Here is a 20,378-nt window from a genome sequence, read left to right as displayed (position 1 = left end):
AAAACCAACAACCACATGATCAAGTGAATTGCAGCGGAATAGCTGCGCTTGATTGTAGTTGGCTTAGCAAAGTGAAATAGTGGAAAATAAGCAACAAGAATTAACAAGACAACTTAGCACAGTCCGTAGGCAACTGGCATAGTCAGTGGTGATCGTCGGTTCGAATCCTACTGAAAGAATTCTGATGAGGAAATGTGGTGATTTCCGAAATAGCTATCACTTCTACCATTTTTTCAAATTATTGTTGCTTTTTCACAATAAGTTTTCACTGAAAACGGTCTCAAGCTCATAAAAATTGTTGAATATAATAACCAAACAGGCCATAAAAATAACAAAAACAAATAACTTAAGGACGAGCACACCTAAAAAGTTAAACATTCTAATAATAGAAATATTAACAAAAACCAACAAAACCAACAACCACATGATCAAGTGAATTGCAGCGGAATAGCTGCGCTTGATTGTAGTTGGCTTAGCAAAGTGAAATAGTGGAAAATAAGCAACAAGAATTAACAAGACAACTTAGCACAGTGCGTAGGCAACTGGCTGAGTCCAGTGGTGGCGTCGGTTCGAATCCTACTGAAAGAAGTCTGATGAGGAAATGTGGTGATTTCCGAAATAGCTATCACTTCTACCATTTTTTCAAATTATTGTTGCTTTTCCACAATAAGTTTTCACTTAAAAAATGGCCTCGAGCTCATTATAAAATTGTTGAATATAATTGTTAAAAGGCCAAAAAATAACAAAAAACAAATAACTTAAGGACGAGCACACCTAAAAGTTAAGCATTCTAAAAATAGAATTATTAGCACAAACCAACAAAACCAACAACCACATGATCAAGTGAATTGCAGCGGAATAGCTGCGCTTGATTGTGTTGGCATAACAAAAATGAAAATAGTGGAAATAAGCAAACGATAATTTACAAGGCGTCTTAGCACGGTGCATAGGCAACTGGCTGAGTCAGTGGGATCGTCGGTTCGAATCCTACTGAAAGAAGTCTGATGAGGAAATGTGGTGATTTCCGAAATAGCTATCACTTCTACCATTTTTTTCAAATTATTGTTGCTTTTCCACAATAAGTTTTCACTGAAAACGGCCTCGAGCTCATAAAAAATTGTTGAATATATTTATTATTATATTATTCCTTCTTCGAAATTACTTGAATGATGAATACAAATTGATTCGTTATTTCAAATTACTTGAATGAAGAATAAAAATTTGTTCATCATTCTAAATTACTTGAATGATGAATAAAAATTTATTCGTTATTTGAAATTACTTAAGTGATGAATACAAATTTATTCATCATTCGAAAGTGCTTGAATGAAGAATAAAAATGTATTCGTTATTTGAAATTACTTGAATAATGAATAAAAATTTATCCATCATTCTAAATTGCTTGAATGAAGAATACAAATTTATTCGTTATTTGAAATCACTTGAATGGTGATTAAAAATTTATACATCATTCGAAAGTGCTTGAATGAAGAATAAAAATTTATTTCTTCATTCAAAATTAGAAAAATTATGAATAAAATTTTATTTTTTATTTGAATAGTAATTAATTCAAAAACGCCCATCCCTGCTAAGTACGTACAAAAAAACATAGCAGCAGGGTTTTTATGCGTAATTATATACATATATATATATCGTCGTCTAAAGTACAAAACCGCGTATCAACAAAATGCAAAACCGCGCATGTGAGATTGCATAAATTATTTTCTAGAGAGTAAAAACACTCGTATTTCAAAATGGTTCTCTTTTTTATAAAGCAATCGCATTTCTGGCTAGTATATTTCAGGAGGAATGGATAAGGATTGAGCCAAGAGCTTGTGAGAGCAAATCCAATTTTTGGCAGCAAATGTTAGTTACGCGGTTTGCAGAATGACGATACTCGGTTTTGTACTTCAAACGACGATATGTATGTACATAAATATTCATATACAAATGTAAGTGCTAACAGTAATGTTAGTTGCTCCCTGTACATCAGTGCACGGACTTCAAAAAAATTAAAAGTGGTAGATTTTACATACAAAAATTGGTAGAAGTTGGTAGATTTTTTTAAAAGAAACAATATTAGATAGGTTCTACTCATATAGTATAAATGAAGGCGAATTCAGGTAAGGTAGTGTTATCAGAGCAGCTGGATTTTCGCCTTGGTAATTCTTATTGTCAAAATGATGTATTTGTTGAAATTCTTATTTTAATTACGCGTAAAATTTGTTAGTGGACGTTTTGAAATTCTGGTATCACCTTATATGAATTCACCTCGGAATAAATTGAATTTTTTTATAATACAACAAAAAATGTATTTTACGCCAATAAAACATTCAAGAAAAAACTTAAAAATGGGCCCGAATCATGGCATCCGTGATCGAATGAAACACGATTCGAATCGAATAAAATGAAATTACAGCCGTTTGTCTTAAATATATTTTAAGCTGAAAAAGCAAACTCGCCACCAAATGCCGTAATTCAAAAAGAAATTTCGATTCGAATTTGACTCGAACACGGATGCAATTACTCGAACAATTACTCTGCACTACAAAATTGTTTGATAAAAATTAGTTTTGAAATGCTTGAAATTTGTAACACATTCATTTGGCAGTCTGCTACACAAAGTATTGCTAACGAAAAATATTTCCATAAACAGCTGATAGAGATGTAATTTCACTTTTAAATTGGCCATGGTCAGAGTTAACTTTTCATATTTATTTGAGAAGTATTCGATGGCAAAATATGTATACACTGCGTTCATTTAAATCCTTTTGTTTTCTTTCCGAAAAAATATTGGTAGATTTTAAGCCTTTGTTGTCCGTGCACTGTTGTACATACATATGTAATTGCCTACATTAGCTCTGATCCAGTACTCCAAAATCCTGTAAATGAGAGCTACTTTTGGAGAGTTGTTTAGAGAATGAAGTTGCAAGATTTTACCCGAACTTTTTCTTCTGGTAAAATCATGAAAAGTGTCAAGTAATCACTGGTTGACGTTTTTACAGGAAAAATAGTTTTTTTGTTCCCGTACTTTTTGTGGTTACTCACTTTTTACTCTTACTTCAGAGAGTAATTTTGCTGTTTGACAGGTTTGCAGGATTTTTCACAAAAAGTATTGGATTAGAGCTATTATGTTATGCAACGTATAGTAGTGAGTGCAGGCGGCATGACACAATGGGGTGCACTGTGGCTAGTCATGTCGGCAGGACGGGGTTCGTGCCTCACTACTGTTCCCTGCGCCATTGCAGAGAAACAGTCATGCCTTGTCAAACGGACGAACACACAACAAAAAATTTAAAAAAAAATTCTGATCAAAAAAAACCGTTACTATCAAAAAAAAGCTGAAAAAAATAAACGTTAAATTAAATATTTAAAATAAACTGAAAATCAGAATAAACCCAGAAATCTAAAAACCAAACTATGATACGAAGATAAACAAAACAAAATAAAACAAAGGCCGAAAATAGTTGGGGGCCATTGGTGGAAGTGTGGGCCCTGGTGCTGACCCACCCTCAGCCGTGGTCATCGGCGCACCCTATTCCCGATGACCCCATTAGTAAAAACCTAATGTGCCTCCCTTATGCAATGAGGTTAGTCAACATTCCTATTTATAAATACAATTTATTTATATAAATTCATTTTTCTTAACCTAGTTCTTAAAACTAACTTATCTTAATCCTTTCACTTCCTAAAAAAAACTAATTCCTAAAGCTGATTATTTTAAACGCAAGTAATTCTATCATCTAAGTGATTATGCTAAGCCTAAGCTGGGTATATTGATAAAAGTAAAGGTGTTAAGGTAAGTATAAGTGATGATTCTATCTATAGCTAAGGTAAGTAATTCCAGTGACAAGTGTCTTCGTAAGGTAAGTATCTGAGTTTAAGATCAAAGGCAGATAAGTATGACTAAGGTAAGTAAAGCTAAGTTGTAATTTATATTTCTCCTATATTAATATAATTATTGTTTTTTTTGTATTTATTTCTTTCTTTTACTCTTCGATTTTCCTTTTTTCTTTTAGGTTTATTATATTTGTTATTTATATTAAGTTATTTTTATAAGTGGCCAATTTTTCTTTTATCTAACTTTTTTATGATTTATTTAGAATTATTTTATTTGAATTTTGATTGAATTGTAATTTATTTTAGTTTATATATTGCGTTATTTTATTCGTATATCTTTCGTTTTATTTTATTATTATTTATTTATTTATTTTAGTTAAAATTTAGGTTATTTAAATTATAATCTTTAGTAGTTTGTTTTATTAAACTTTAGTTAATTTGAGGATTCTATACATACAAATTCTGTATGACCTGTATGGGTAGTCTCGCCTACTCTCTTAAGTTCGTTTCCTTACATTATATCATGATATAAATATAGTAAGGTAGAACCGCTGAGAGTCACTTTTAAAATTCTTGACGTTTCCAAACAATTTAATTTTTAAATTTACTCACAAACTCACACATACATTTTCATTTTCAATCTTAAGCAACAACAATTTCGAACAATTTCATTTTTTTATTTTCACTTTTATATGATTTTAAAAAGTTGGCAAACTTCAAAAAAAATCATGGCCGACAAATTGAGAGAACGGTTCTACCTTGCTATATTTTTATCATGCATTATATTTTATTTCATTCTAGTATGAGTTATTCCATATGTGTATTTACTTTAAATAATTTTTTCCTCCCAAAGAAAACTTTTCTTGTCTATTTTGGTTTGTTTAGTTGTTCTTTTGATGCTACTTTTGGTACTTAAACTTAAATTTTTAATTGTAACCACAAATAGTTACCCAACAAGAATTTTTTCCTTTGCAACTGAGTTTTGTTTATTACTCACTTAAACAAAAATGGTTTCTTTTAATATTTGTTATTAATTTAAGTTAATTAGAAACTTATTTTTTACTTTAAGTTTATTTGTATATGTTTCTTATTATCTATTGAACTCCCTTTTGTCTTTTTTGGTTTTTTTAAATTCTTGTTTCTTTTCTTGCTTTTTACAATGATTACTTGTTTCTATTCTAAATTGTTTTAGCCGTTTAATTTCCTTACATAATTTCAGGACTCACCCACAATTGCAGCAGGGCTTGGCAGGGGCACTACTGTTGTTGTTGCCGCTGGTGTTGCGCGCATTTGTTGTTGGTGTTTCGCACTGTTCTTGCTGGTGTGCCGCTCTTTGAGCGGTTGCTGATGCTGCTCCCTTGGCGTTTGCCTGTTGACGCTTCCGCGGTCGCTGGTTACCCGGGTGCTCACCCCGGTAGTTGATGTTGTTGTTGTTGGTGACGCTCCTTGGGCGGTCGTTGGTTTGACCCGGCTGCTCAGTTACCGCTCCTTAGGCGGTCACTGGCTTGCCGCTCTTTGTGCGGTCGCTGGGTCGCCGCTCCTTGGGCGGTTGTTGGTGCCGCTCCTTGGGCGGTTGCTGGTGCCGCTCCTTGGGCGGTCGCTGGATTGAACCGGGTGCTCACCCCGGTTGCTGAGTTGCCGCTCCTTGCGGTCACGGATGTGCCGCTTATTAGGCGGTCACTGGCTTGCCGCTCCTGGGGCGGTTATTGGTGCCGCTCCTTGGGCAGTCGCTGCGTTGACCCGCGTGCTCACCCCGGTTGCTGAGTTGGCGCTCCTTGCGGTCGCTGGTGCCGCTCCTTAGGTGGGCGCTTCGTTGACGCGGGTGCTCATCCCTGTTGCTGAGTTGCCGCTCCTTGGGCAGTCGCTAGTGCCGCTCCTTAGGCGGTTGCTGAGGTGCGGCTTAGGTGGTTCGCTGTTTTGCCGCTCTTTGGGGCGGTTGTAGTGGGTGCCGCTCCTAAGGCGTTCGCCGGTGCCCTGACGCGCTGGGCTGGCGCTCTTTGGGCGCGCTGGTTACCCGGGTGCTTACCCCGGTTGCTGATGGCCGCTTCCGCGGTCGCTCCTTAGGCGGTCACTAGCTTGCCGCTCTTTGTGCGGTCGCTGGGTCGCCGCTCCTTGGGCGGTTGTTGGTGCCGCTAGTTGGGCGGTCGCTGGTGCCGCTCCTTTAGGCGGTCGCTGAGTTTCCGCTCTTTGGGCGGTTGCGCTGGTGCCTTTCCTCAGGCGGTCGCTGGTGCCGCTCCTTAGGCGGTTGTTTGGTACCGCTCTCAGGCGGTCGCTGGTGTGCCGCGTTGATGAGAAACGTGGAACGCGCTGGTTCACCTGAGCGCACACTATGGGTGCTTCTGGCGCGCTAGCAGAGCGCAACTGCGAGCTCGCTCTGTTGGTGTGATGGAAGGGAATTAGTATACAATTTATTTAGGGTGTTTGAGGTCACCTAATACTTACCTTGCAACGCGCGCTGTCCTGGGAAAGTGTTGTCGTCTCGGTGGTGCACGGATATGGGGTGTAGCCTTAGCTGCAGGAAAAATTTCCCGCTTCTTGCACTTTGTAAAAAAAATGTTTGAAAACGCTATTAGTTTTCCACTTTTATCGCGTTAGTAGCGATTTAATTGTTCTTGGTTAAAACAATTTTTCTTTCACTTCACTTTTCGGTCACAATAATTTATCCCGTATTTCTTTTTTAGTTTTTCGTTTTTCACGTTCCTGTTTAAAACAATTTTTCTTTCACTTCACTTTTCGGTTGCAATAATTTATACCGTACTTTTTTTAGTTTTTCGTTTTCACGTTCCACGCCAACGGGTGTCAATTCCAAATTGTAATGACCGATTGCGAAGTTGGCAGCAGGTTTTGTACTCTTGCACTACGGAAAATTATGTATCCAATTGGAAAAATAACGGGTACTGCGCCAATTGGACTGGTTCCGTTATTTTTCCAATTGGAATTTGCCGCATCGCAAAGGAGAATGTCAAGAAAATTAAATGTAAGGCTGTGCGGGGTTACTATGTCCCAATTATGTAAGTCCGAACCGGCTGAAGGCAGCCATTCAACGCTTTGTTTCTTCACTGGCCATCTTCACAGGATACAACTTATTGCTGTTCAGCTATCACTTTGTTTGCTAGATATAAGTTATATCAAGGCAATATTTGTGCAGCTTTTATATCTTGGCATCAGCGTTTTTTTTAAGTATTTTTACCGGACTTAACCGCAAAAAAAGAATCTATGAAAATGGCTAGAATACAAATTTGACATTAAAATAATTGTTTACCGCTCGGATTTTTTCAATTTAAAGATGAAACCAAATGCGATATCTCCGAGCCAATTGAATTGTTTATGTCAATTTATTTAGCTTTCGGTGCTAGTATTGCACGCTCATCAGAATTATACTAAAACAGGTAAAAAAGTCACATAATCATTACAATAATATTTATCAGCCATAGAGTACTTACAAAAATATGTACTAATATATATATATGTGTTTAACGCAAATTAAACAGCGGCACCATGGATTGTGCATCTATCCTACACACATATATGTATAACTAACTCAAATTGGCGGTATGTATACCCTGTCTATGAAAACAATTAACTCAAAGTTATACACACAATGTTCTTTTATATAAAACAAAGCAAAAAGAAAAAGACATACTTATTATGGGAGTACTTATTTATTTATTCATTTATTTATTTATTATATATTTAGTCTACTGAACAGTTAAATTCTCACAGACTAAGGACAGTTGCTTAATTAAAAATTCTAAAGAGACTAAGTCTTAAATTAGCAAAGGTAGTATTAAAGTCTATGAGAGAAGAATAAGTGTTAAGGTATTGGCCCAATGCACGCTTGCTTTGCTTGCTTGGCTTTGAGAACTGTCAAACAATTTTTAAAATCTACTAAAATGTATGAAAGTTGGCCTAGTGGCAGCTTTACTTCACTTGCTTGAAGCGCTTTAAAGTATCGATTAGCCGAAATCTCTATTTGACAGCGCGCTGTAGGCTTTTGACAACTCTTGACATTTCAATTTTTCGCGTCGATTTTGCTTGTGTGCAGTTTTTATCGCGTTCTTCATCAATTTTAGGTAAAATAATTTATATTAAACAATTATTTGTTGCTAACAACATTATTTTTTCAGATACCTTGCTTTTTATCGTTCCGGCCACCAGATTCGTTGGTTTTCATAAAGTTTCATTTGCCTGTGCCACTTCCACCCGTGTTTATAAGGCGTAATATTCAACTGGAGGTAAAAGAGTTTATATTAAACAATTATTTGTTGCTAACAACATTATTTTTTTCAGATACCTTGCTTTTTATCGTTCCGGCCACCAGATTCGTTGGTTTTCATAAAGTTTCATTTGCCTGTGCCACTTCCACCCGTGTTTATAAGGCGTAATATTCAACTGGAGGTAAAAGAGTTTATATTAAACAATTATTTGTTGCTAACAACATTATTTTTTTTCAGATACTTCGCTTTTTTATCGTTCCGGCTGCTGTATTATCCGATTCTTGTGTGTTGGTTGGTATATCGGAAGCTTTAGTGCAAGATGTTCGAAGAAAAACTTATAGCAGAGATTGAAAAACACAACTGCTTGTGGGACAAACGACAGCTTAGTTACCGCGATCGGGTGAAGAAAGATTTGGCTTGGCGAAATGTAGCTGCTGCTGTGGGACATCCTGGTTAGTATAGAGTTTTTCAAACATATAGCAGTTTTGTAATAGGACGAACCAAATTATAACAAATTTGTGACGAATAATTGTGACGAATACTATATTTTTACTTTACAGAGGAAAACTGCCGAAAGCGATGGAAATCGTTAAGAGACCGATATGGAATAGAATTGAAGGTTGATCAACAACCTAGCGGAAGTGCTGCGTCGTTTTTGAAAGACACGGTCACGCCCAGACAGTAAGTGTACTTTACATTTGTACAACAAGTATTTATATTTTAAATTGTAATTTATATGTACATATTTTAAGGACAACAACAAACATCGTCTCCCAAACGCCAGAAGTTCTCGGACAAGAACCAGATATACTGGATACTTCCTTTGGATTCCAAATAGGCGAGAGTGGGAACATTATAATAGAAGAGCAAGAAACCACTGCCCCAACGCCGGCTAAGAGACAAAAGAAAAAAAACGATGAGAACGCCGCCTTTAACGATCTAGTCAACGAAGTAAGTCAGTTTGTGGATAGTCAAAAAAAAACACACAACAATTTCTTGGGTGCGATTGGCGAAGTGTTTGAGAAGGTCCCAGAAGAGAGCCGCCTAGATTTTCAAATGGACGTACTTCAATACGTCTATGCTCAATATAAAAATTATAAAAATTGAATTTACGAAATTTAAAAATTTAAATGACATCCAGTTTGAATTCAATTTTGCGAACTTTATATGTAATCTAATTTAGTATGAAATCTGATTTTGATTTTGCGAATTAAATATGTAATCGAATATATATGTAATATATAATATATATATGTAATGTAATAATATGTAATAAATATGTAATCGAACCTGAAAGATGTGACGACATTTAAAACATTACCAATAAGTGCCCTCATACTGTGAGTTCAAATTTTTGTTTTCTATCTTAAATAATAAAAACAAAGCATATTCAGTGAGTAGTAATTATTTAAATTTTATTGTTAAAAAGATGTGTCTTCAGAGCATCCCTTAAATCATAATTATTTGAACTGCCTCGGTTCGATGACACCCTACTTATTGAGGGCAATGGAACTACTTCGTTTCGCCATGAGCCAGCGATGGTGGCATCCTCTTCGTAGCGATCAACAAAATCGCTTGCTACATAGTTTGCACACGAAAGCTTAATAAAATTATGCAAGACAATACAAGCTTTCACTATTTGTTCTGCATTTTTCGGGGCCATGCATAGCGTCGTTCTCAATATTCTCCATTTGGCAGTGAGTATTCCAAATGCGTTTTCTATAACTCTTCTTGCACGAGAGAGTCTTTTATTGAAATACTCTTGCTCTTCTGGAATACCTCTACCCGGATATGGTCGCATTAAATAACGCCGTAAGGGAAAAGCAGCATCTCCTACTAAATAATGTGGAAATGGCTCGGTTTCTCCTGGCAGAGGCTGATCATGTGGAAGGCCGAGCCTATCATTTTCAATAGCATCTGCCAGTTTTGAAAAGTGGTAGACACCGCCATCGCTTTGACTTCCATATGCTCCGATGTCAACGCAGGTAAAGGTATAATTGGCATCACATACGGCCAAAAGCACGATACTATAATTGCCTTTGTAATTATAGTACATCGACCCTGAATTCGCTGGACAGGTAATATTAATGTGCTTTCCGTCGATGGAACCAACGCAGTTGGGCATATTCCACAGCGACTTGAACTCATTGGAAATACGTCCCCATTCCGTTTCTGACGGGGTCGCCACATACAGGTCAGCTAACAGATCCCATATGGTCATACATGTCTCCAACGTAATCTTCCTGAAAGTCGTCAGGCCGATCCTGTGAACTATTGTGTGGAATTGCCGAGTGCCACCGTGAGCCAAATATCTGCAACAAAAAAATAAAACCAGATACATATATGGAAAATTATACGTATACTATTAAGTAAAACCGATTTTCTCTTACATCAGGGTTATAAATAGTCTGCAGCGGCTCGATATTGGTGTTCTGATTGAATATTTGGTCAGCGAAGCCTCCAGAAATTCGTGCAGCACATTAAATAACGAAAAGGGCATTCTTAATGTCTTGTTAAACTGCTCCTCATCTGCAGCCAAGTTTCTTAATGAACTTTCAAACAATCCATATTTGTGTCGCTCTAAGTACAATTTCCGAACCCAAAATCGGCGCTTCTGTTTTAATCGCAGTTTTAATTTACGCATTTTCGCTAAAATTAGGAAAATTCTCAAAACTTGTTCAGCATTTCGAGTCAACATTTTGTACTGCCAAATGAAACTTTATGAAAACCAACGAATCTGGTGGCCGGAACGATAAAAAGCAAGGTATCTGAAAAAAATAATGTTGTTAGCAACAAATAATTGTTTAATATAAACTCTTTTACCTCCAATTGAATATTACGTCTTATAAACACGGGTGGTGAGTGGCGCAGCCAAATGCAGCTTCACCAAAACCGGAACGATAAAAAAGCAAGGTATCTGTAAAAAATAATGTTCTTAGTAACAAATAATTGTTTAATAACATATATTTTAACTAAAATTCACAATTATACTTGCTGGCACAACAAAGAATGGCGGGTATATTTGCGCGCATTGAAAATCAGCTGACTACTATGACAGCGTTCAAAGCTACCATTAGGCCATAAAAGCCTTCAAAGTAAAGCAAAGCAAACTAAAGTAAGCAAAGCAAGCGTGCATTGGGCCAATACCTTTACACAACCGGATAGATCTTGTTATCGGTTCATTAATGCCATAATTTTCAACATGCGTTGATTCCTCGAATAATCGAGTATTTCTTAAACTACGTGAAGGAATGTGAGCCTTAAAAAAGTTTACTATACTCCCACAGTTAATTCTACCATTTTTTAGACTATAAACGAGGAGCAGGGAAGCACATGTTCTTCTGTACTGTAGCGATTGTAGTCCAAGAAGCTTGCGTCTACTTATGTAAGGCGGATAGTTTGCAAACCCGAACATTTTAGAAAGAGCAAATTTAGTAAACACTTTTTGTACTCTTTCAACTTTCTTTGTACTGACTTCATAAAAAGGATTCCACACTAGAGAGCAGTACTGCAAATGGCTTCTAACTAGAGAAGTATACAAACTTTTAAGAGTTAGAGGGTCCCTAAAATCCGCGGTGTTCCTTTTTATAAAGCCAATCATTCCAAAAGCTTTTGAAACTATAAGATCGACATGCTTGGCAAAGGTAAGCTTACTGTCAAATATGATTCCAAGATCTTTTATTTCTGTAATACGGGTTATAGTTAAACTACTTAAGGAATAACTAAACTCCAAACTGGCGGCTCGTTTTGTATAAGATACTACGTAACATTTGCTAACGTTTAATTTTAAATTATTAAGAGAACACCATCTTTGAAACGAATCAACATCAACCTGCAACTTAAGGCAGTCCGATATATTGTTGATTTTTAATAACAGTTTTACATCGTCAGCGAACATAAGACATTTCGCATGATGTAAATAGTGAGGTAAGTCATTAATAAAAATTAAGAACAGCAATGGGCCGCAATGTGTTCCTTGGGGAATACCCGACCACGCTTTAACGAATGAAATAGATTTTTTGAGTCAATCTGCACAAACAGCTTCCTACCTTTAAGAAAACTGAAGAAGAAATCGAGTAAAGAACCTCTTATGCCGTACATATTTAATTTATGCAAAAGAATAGAGTGATCAACCTTATCAAAAGCTTTGGAGAAATCGGTTTAGATAACATCCAGCTGCGATTTATCTTCAAAAGAGTTACTATTTCCTTTGTTAATAATAAAAGATTAGTGCATGTAGATCGCCCAGGAAAAAAGCCATGTTGGCCCTCATTTATTAATGTATTTACATGATTGAATAGCTTTGTGTTGATAATCAGCCCTATTCTGCATTTCGATTACGTTCCCGCATTCCGCTCCGCTGGAATCGAACTTAGGTATTCTTCGTTACAATCGAAACGAAAGAAGAAGAGGGAGAGAGAAAACATCTTTCGAAATGAGCTGTTTGCCTAGGAATGTGTGAAATCGAAACAAAACAAAGAAATATTTACCACCAAACTATAGCAGCATATGAAGTTAAAGTTTGTAAATATTTTAAAATAACTAAATATACCTAGCATCACTGTAATTTAAAAATAAAATTTAAGTGGATACATAATTATAAGAATGAAATCCATAGCCGCTGCGTTATTGCTTGAGGAGAAGAATGAGTCCCAGATTGCTGATACGGAAGTTGAAAGGCGGAGATTTAGGGACATGTTTGATCATTTTCAGATGAGTGAAGAGTCATAAGGAATTCATCTTGAACTGAAATCGAGAAAATTAATTTATTATGACTTTTACAATCATGCACAGTATATTTTACTTAAATTTTTTATAAAATTTTATTATTTAAACCCACGAAAATAACAATTGAAACGTTCTCCGTCAACAAATTTGCAACTTAGAAAAACGGAACTACGATCCAAATGTAGAATAGGTATAATCTTAAATTTCGAAGATTGATCGAAAGGAAACGGAACGCAGAATACCAAAGTTGCCAAACGGAGAAAATTTCGATTCGAGTCGAAATGCGGAATAGGGCTGAATATTATCAAAAATTTTTGCAATTGTGCTTTGTTTTACAATTGGCCTATAATTCGTAACATCATTTCGATCCCTTGATTTAAATATCGGAGTAATGGAACACACTTTCCAAGCATCCAGAAATTTGCCTTTTCGGATGCACAAGCTAAAAATCGAAGCAATAGGTCCAGCGATAACTTCACACAACTTTTTAAAAAATATTGTGGCAATACCGTCGATATCTGCCTTAGTATTGGATTTTAAATAAGAAATTGCTAGTTTCACATCATCTTCAGATATGTCAAAAGAGCATATCACATCCAGCGGTAAATAATTATATGTATTGTTATGTGAATCGTTGTATTTCTCATATGTCTGTTGGAAAAATTTACTAAAGAGGTTACAAGCTTCAAGCGGACTATGAGATTCACTCCCATCGTAGTGTAGGACAGTTGGAAATCCATTTGTTTTCCGCTTACTATTAATAAAATGCCAAAAGCTTGCAGGATTACGTTTCAATCCTGATTCTTTTTTAAAAATATATTGCTTGTAAAGAAAACTTGTAGGCAATCAAAGCTTTTACGAATTTGAGAGAATGATAATTTGTCGCCAGCATTATTTGTTAACCTATATTTTTTATAAGCCTGGTTTTTTAACTTCTTTAACTTAGATAATCTAAGATTAAACCAAGGAGGTTTATTACTGTTCCGAACTCGTTTCATTGGCACAGATGAGGAAATAATTTTTAAAAATTGGTTTCGCAGGAGACTGTACGTTATTTCTGGATCCCCTGAAGCATCTAAATTAGACTAGTTTATACTACCGAGAATATCTTTAATCACATCCCAATTAGCTTTACAGAAATTTCTTTCTGGATCGCATTCACTTGAAATGACTTCATAATCATAAAATGCAAATTCAACTGTAAGAGCTTTATGATGTTGGGTATTGACGGACATAGGCGCCAAGCATTCCATACACGAAGCTTTTAATTCATCAGATATAAACACCAAGTCCAACATTCTATCGTTATTATTTAAAACTCCGTTTATTTCTTTGAGCCCACTAGCTAAAAACGTGCTAGTAAGTAAAGAATCAGAGTCGGTTTTAACAATATACGGTAGCCAATTATGACCGTCTGGAAACCATGAGATATTACATAGCACGATCCAGAAAATAAAGGTCACGCCTTCCGTGGACCGCTAGTCCTCTCTTTGTCGATTTGACAAACACCCTTTCGCTGACGTCACATTATATTTTTCTTTTGTGCTGACATTTCTACTTGATTGTTACAAACAAATTTACAAATAAGTAATTTGCAAGTGATTATTGCGTGAATATTGTGCCAAAAAGTTATTTTATTAAATAAAATTAACTCAAAATGAAGTGTGCAGTTGCAAATTGTGACAGTGTCCACGTAAAGAGATCTAGCTTGAGCTTTTTTAGCTTCCCATCAAATGTTGATTTGTTGCTAAAATGGGTCGAGTTCTGCCGCAGACCAAGCGGGCTCAACCCGCTGACCCGCGATAACATTGAGAACGACCTCCAATTTAAAATGGGTAAGTTATACTGTTTATTTGCCCATAAACATCCTATTGCATTCCCTATAGTTAGGAGTAAGGTGGTGCAGTAGATATCCCAATCGCAGTGCACACCCTTCTATAATATTTACTTTTTATTGTCTTAGGTTACGCCAAAAAACGTTTTCTTAAGAAGGGAAATTTCCGAAGCGGAAAAGATATCTCAACAGCAGGAGTACAAAAGAATTGTGAGCGATTTACTGGAGCAGTCCACCTCCAAAGGTAATGGATTTTGAAATAAGGTGAAGTACTTGAAATTTTAAAAAGAATAATTTCAGAAGCCTCTTTGACCCATGACGAGAAGGACGAGGAGACCTTTGCTGAATACGTCGATGCTTCGACTCCGTTGCATTCTCCACATCGAGTCACTACACCTAGCAAGGTGTTTTACTACGACAGCACGTTAATGGAAGTTGAGGACCTGCAAGCAAAAGTGTAAGTTTAATCCTTTATGATGTATATACATGTGTATGTAAACAATATTTCAAAATGGGTAATCTCATCGTAACACATTTTGAGACGAAAGGCGTTTGCATGTTTCATACCATTCATTATTTTTACTGATGTTTTACGTGAACAATTCTCGTGAACTTTAAACAACTTTTCATTATATAAGAGAAACGTTTTTTTTGCATCTTTTTCTTATATAGAAGAGACCTGCTACGCGAAAACGCTTTTTTGAAAAAAGAAAACCAGAAACAAAAAACCGAGATTGCCAGTTTACAGGAGGAATCGGAATTGCAGCAGAAAAAGCATGCTTGGGATATGGAGTCGTTGCAGAAAAGCCTGTTGGAGGTGAAGATGGACCTGAAAAATATAGAAGACAAGTTGGCTAAGATTTTCACTGATGGTCAAATCAGCAAAATGAAAAAAGCTATGAAAAGGCAAACGTGGACCGAAGAGGATATAGCACAGTCCATAACGCTTTATGCTGCATCTCCCAAGGCTTACCGTCTCCTCTATAAGCAAGACTTTCCGCTTCCAGGTGTCCGAACCTTACAGCGATAGGCCCAGAATGTAGACATCTCCAGAGGTTTGATCCAGTCGGTATTCAAATTGCTGGAAGCCTCTACACATATGACTACCACACAGAAGCTATGCGTTTTGAGTTTCGACGAAATGACAGTCAGACAGACTTACTGTTATGATGTTTCGTCGGACTCAACACTAGCTCCTGTGAATTATGTTCAAGTGGCTATGCTTAGAGGTAAACACTACAATGCACTTTTTTACTTCCATTTCACGATTTTAAAATTGATCCCTTTCTTAGGTCTCATGGCAAAGTGGAAGCAGCCCGCCTTTTACGATTTCGACCGTAAAATGACTTGCAAGGTGTTGGAAAACATTTTGGAGAAGTCCCAGAACTGTGGGTATAATGTTTTGGCTATGGTGTGTGATTTAGGAGGCACTAATAGGTCACTCTTCAATGAGCTGGGCATAACAGAGGATAAGCCGTAGTAAGCATGACACATTTACATATCTACATACACATGTACAAAAAATTATTCAAATATTTGCACATTTCGGTTCACAGGTTCATATTCAATGACCACAAAGTTTTCGTTTTCGCTGATGTTCCTCACTTGTTGAAATTGCTCCGAAATCATTTCCTTGGTCAAGGTTTCCTTATAAATGGGAACTTGATAATCACACACAAAATTTCAGCAAGTCATTTGAACGTGGCTGGACCTCACCGCCAGAAAGTGAAGACGGCAGCGAAGCTTTTATCCCACACTGTTGCTCATGCCATAACTAGGGCTGCTTCTTTGGGCCACTTAAAAGACAAAAACTGGAACGAATGCTTCCAGCTTTTTAAAGTAGTAATTATTAATAAATATAATTCTATATAAATACTTACATGTATACATATATTTATGTTAAAATTCTACACATTTTAGACAAATGACTGGTTTGATGTGCTCAACGTTAGGGTGCCTCACGCTGATTCTAGAAAGCGGTGTCACGCTTATGGCTTAGCAAAGGAGGAGCAGGACAAAATTTTGGACGAGATGACTGGTTTAATGAAGAATATGCGAGTAATGGGAAAGTACTCTCTTCTTCCATTTCAGAAAGGTAAGCTCAAACTTATCTAAATATCACAGTGCATTCTTGTCTAAATCAATAAATCGGGCATGTACTGCATTCTACTTTGGAAAGAAAGTTTTTTAAAAATACTTCAATTATACATTTTGGTGTTCTACATTTTACCCAATGCTTTTGAATTCAGTTTTTTCGAACATCAAGTTTTAAAAATGAACCAGCAAATCGCTTCTTTTCTAGAACATCAAAAATGAAAAGTTGTATTTTTGATTTTCACTTCATTTTCATTATACTACTTTTCTGGAACATGCCTGTCTGTATATAAATTGTAAATTTTCCATCGCTTTTTAAAACATTAAATATATTTCATTTTTTCCTCCTAAGGAATCATACAAACAAACAATGCATTGAAGCTGATGTTTGAGGAGATAAAATCGCGATTCAATGCAAAATACGTGCTAACGTATCGCCTCAACCAGGACGTCCTGGAAAACTTTTTTGGCGTGATACGTTCTAAAGGTGGGTTGCACGACCACCCTGACCAGCAGGAGTTCAAATACCGCCTCAGACTATATCTGCTTGGCCACAACAAAGGCGTGTTATCCGACTCGGCGTATGTTGAGGAGGACGACACACCTGACTTGGAGATGACACAACCTCCACTCACAGGTACTTGAACCTTGATTACAATTTATTTAAAATGTATTTATAAGTAATGTAATAAACAAAAATAATTTTTTCAGGTATTTTCCTTCAAAACCTTCAAGATCGCCCCGTAGAACTATGGCCGGTCGAAGAAGCCGAGTTCAGCGAATTGGAGTTCGATGGCCTCCAGCATTTAGCGGGGTACATTTGCCATAAACTTCACGATGATATTCCCAGCACATCGCTCAGAGGTAATGATGACCCATCGTTTTCCTGGGCAAATCACTTGAGTGAGGGTGGTTTGAAAATACCCAGCTCTTCAATGATGGACCAAATGCGTAATCTAGAGTCAGTATTTCAAGCAATGAACGAAGATGGCTTGCTCATTACAAATGGCTTTGTAAAAAAACATATTGAGCAAGCCTCGAATATTCATTGCGATATTAAAGTGAAAAAGTTATTTTTCAGGGCAAGAATGTTCTTTAAAATAAGCAAATTAAATAAAGAACTCACTGATAATGCCCACAAAAAAAAGAAAATATACAAAAATTCTGACCTAAATGCGCTTGGTACCACCAACAAATAGGCAGGGTATGCAGCATATAGGGTAAGTTATAAATTTACATATTGAATACATTTTACAAATTCCGTTCGTTTGCAGCTTGGAAGTGGGAGAAATCATATCAGAAGTGTAATATACTAATGTCAAAACTTAGCATGCCACGAGTAAGAAAATTATTCACAAATTACATTGCAACATAAATTTATTTATTTACAGGTCAGTACTGTTGATACATAAACGGCCCTTGTCAGGGCCGCCAAAAATTTGTAAAGAGATCAAAGTTTTTTCAAATGTATGTATATACGAGCATAAATTAACATAAAAGGCCCTTTTTATGGCCACAATAAATTTAGAAAGAGATCAAAGTTTTTACAAATTTATATATGTACGAGCATAAATTAACTTAAAAGGCCCTTTTTAGGGCCACAATAAATTTAGAAAGAGATCAAAGTTTTAACAAATGTACATGCGAGCATAAAAGGCCCTTTTAAGGGCTACAACAAATTAATATAAAAGGCTCTTTTTAGGGCTACAATAAATTTACATAAATTTAAAAAATTATTAAAAATCAACGCGAATTTTTGCCAGTTAAAACTTTCGCTTGTTTTACTAGAATTAAAAAGACTCTTTCTGCGTACTGAAAATATTTCTAAGATTTCATATTAAAAAGTTCAAAATTAAGGCGAAAATTCGTTGAATTTTTCTAAGTTCTGTGTAATGTTTGAAAGTTTGACTAATATGGTTTTGATTAAAGCAGGAACCATATTTTTGTAGTTCCTCCTCATCTCACTAATCCCACTGCCATGAAACACCCATTTTCCGCGTATATAATATGTGTTTCTAGCATCGGCCAATTGTTCCATAGTGTTGGTTTCATTGCTGGCGTCACCACCGGGTCCAGCACTTGGTATCGCACCTCGCCAATAATCGCCTTAAGATGTTTTTCGTCTTGCAACACAACCTACGAAATTGGAAATATATACTTCACCAGTTGGTTTATATCTTGACGTGTCACTTGCTACACTTTATCCATCATCCCACCATAACACTCTCGCAATTTAATAATTTTTTCGAGTCTATCGAAAACATAATTCTCTAGAGCTTTCACCCTAATTTGATAGTTTGGCACTGTTTGCGTTTATCAGTGTTTGCATTGCACCGCAGATCCCTTTGTTCTTTTTGTTGCTTTTAAGTTATCAATCTATTGAGCAGTTGAATCCTCTGCTTTTTACGTTTAATTTCACATTGCAAGTGTTCGCTGGAGCGCTGCTCACGCATGAAGTGTTAATATCGAATACTCAAGTCGTTGAGGCCGCCTTTAATATTAATATATTTCTGTTGTTTCTCAAAAAGGCTGAAAGAGAATGAAATTTATTCCAAGCTGCAATCTTTAGCATTGAATTGCATATATGTATGTGCCCAACTTACTTTTCCTTCTGCATACAACCAGCAACATTACTGTGCACAATGATACCATTACGCACGCATCAGCAACAGTGAAAATTATGTTGGTGTTGGGATTTTACACACAGTGGACAATGATATCTCAACCCCTCTATATCCTCGGGATTGGCATGACCGCCCGTATATTTGCAAACATCTTCACTTGAACTGGACACGTGAAATTTCAGATTTGGTGCATCGAAGCTCTCATCGGTCGATGAGCTAGACATAGATGCCATAACATAGTGGTCAACCACCACAACCAACTCTTCCTGCTACCTGAGCGCTGCATCACAATGTTTTTACGCTATACACAATCAGCTCAATTACTTTTGGTACAACTTTTTCATAAAGTTAAATTATTAAAAACTCTATACTTGTTATTTGTATCACTCTAGCTTCTATTCAAATTTAAAGCTTTAATTTAACAAAGTTTTGATTGTTGCCATCGACACTAGGCGGAGCACTGCCCGCAAAACCTGGAGGCGGTTTTGTCATGTCCGGTAGAAAGAAATTCCCCGCTCCACCCTGCTGCGGCATGTTGTGGAGCGCAAAGTTATTTTGCTACGGATCACTTGGTGGAACGAAATTTATGTTGCTGTCATATTGCTGTTGTTTCCGATAGTGGTGATTCCCGACACCGCCATAACTATTATCATCAACTCCAGGCGGTTTTCTTAAGTTCCTCATCATCAACTGGCATGGAAACCTTCTGCGCCGTAAGCGGTGGAATCTTCGGAATGGTGTTGTGATGGTAGCGCGGCGACAGCCGGCAAAATCCCACCTGCATTTAGCAATACCGATGCCAACATTTGCTGTTCCAATGGTTGCTTCTGTTGCTCCAGTTGGCTGAATTGTTGCTTTGCATGTTGGATGAAGATTTCTGCGAGGTGCGCTGAATTCACAAAGTATGTGGCTTTTGTCACATAGTTTTTATATTATTAGTTAGCGTTCGCGGTTTAATAATCAAAAAATCTACGATGCGCGAAATATTTAACTTTACTTTTGTAAACAAAACTTTTAATCGTTCTGTCCACATTTTGTATT

At 36.5% G+C, this 20,378-nt stretch overlaps 2 protein-coding genes, 1 long non-coding RNA gene and 1 pseudogene across 8 annotated transcripts; 3 read left to right on the top strand and 1 right to left on the bottom strand.

Moving 5' to 3' along the window:
- Nucleotides 1-7,700: 7,700 nt before the first annotated feature.
- Nucleotides 7,701-8,222, top strand: LOC108365815 (uncharacterized). Its single transcript, XR_001848009.1, has 3 exons — nt 7,701-7,913; nt 7,968-8,075; nt 8,131-8,222. It is a non-coding gene; the product is annotated as an uncharacterized LOC108365815 (long non-coding RNA).
- Nucleotides 8,223-8,307: 85 nt separating this feature from the next.
- Nucleotides 8,308-10,383, top strand: LOC108365814 (uncharacterized). Of its 6 annotated transcripts, none has more exons than XR_001848008.1 (5): nt 8,308-8,509; nt 8,618-8,738; nt 8,810-9,008; nt 9,487-10,042; nt 10,109-10,383. XR_001848008.1 is itself a non-coding variant. In XM_017619997.1 (4 exons), exons 1-4 carry the CDS (start codon nt 8,377-8,379, stop codon nt 9,508-9,510), a joined length of 477 nt encoding a protein of 158 aa, XP_017475486.1. In that variant the 5' UTR covers nt 8,308-8,376; the 3' UTR covers nt 9,511-10,383. The 6 variants fall into 6 exon arrangements, 3 of the variants coding, with proteins under 3 accessions (XP_017475486.1, XP_017475485.1, XP_017475484.1); XR_001848007.1 differs by having other exon boundaries at nt 9,487-10,048; XR_001848006.1 differs by having other exon boundaries at nt 9,487-10,173; nt 10,252-10,383.
- A 4,233-nt stretch (nt 10,384-14,616) lies between these two features.
- Nucleotides 14,617-15,729, top strand: LOC108365818 (uncharacterized). Its single transcript, XM_017620000.1, has 5 exons — nt 14,617-14,620; nt 14,672-14,682; nt 14,749-14,863; nt 14,920-15,076; nt 15,292-15,729. The coding sequence occupies exons 1-5, from the start codon at nt 14,617-14,619 to the stop codon at nt 15,647-15,649; spliced, it is 645 nt and encodes a 214-aa protein (XP_017475489.1). The 3' UTR covers nt 15,650-15,729.
- Nucleotides 15,730-18,411: 2,682 nt separating this feature from the next.
- On the bottom strand, nt 18,412-19,570 carry LOC108365817 (uncharacterized; annotated as a pseudogene).
- Between the last annotated feature and the right edge of the window lie 808 nt (nt 19,571-20,378).

The sequence above is a fragment of the Rhagoletis zephyria genome, unplaced genomic scaffold (genome assembly GCF_001687245.7).
Source record: "Rhagoletis zephyria isolate East Lansing unplaced genomic scaffold, Rhagoletis_zephyria_1.1 Rzeph_scaffold_02010, whole genome shotgun sequence".
Lineage (NCBI taxonomy): Eukaryota > Metazoa > Arthropoda > Insecta > Diptera > Tephritidae > Rhagoletis > Rhagoletis zephyria.
The sequence above is the reverse complement of the archived record's forward strand: the minus strand, read 5'-3'. Positions and strand labels throughout refer to the sequence as shown.

Coding starts and splice junctions, on each gene's coding strand:
- LOC108365818 (XM_017620000.1), top strand. Junction 14,864..14,919: donor GGAGCAGTCCACCTCCAAAG/GTAATGGATTTT, acceptor GAATAATTTCAG/AAGCCTCTTTGACCCATGAC. Junction 15,077..15,291: donor GAGGACCTGCAAGCAAAAGT/GTAAGTTTAATC, acceptor TTTCTTATATAG/AAGAGACCTGCTACGCGAAA.
- LOC108365814 (XM_017619995.1), top strand. CDS start 8,377: ATGTTCGAAGAAAAACTTATAGCAGAGATTGAAAAACACAACTGCTTG. Junction 8,510..8,617: donor TGCTGCTGTGGGACATCCTG/GTTAGTATAGAG, acceptor TTTACTTTACAG/AGGAAAACTGCCGAAAGCGA. Junction 8,739..8,809: donor GACACGGTCACGCCCAGACA/GTAAGTGTACTT, acceptor ACATATTTTAAG/GACAACAACAAACATCGTCT.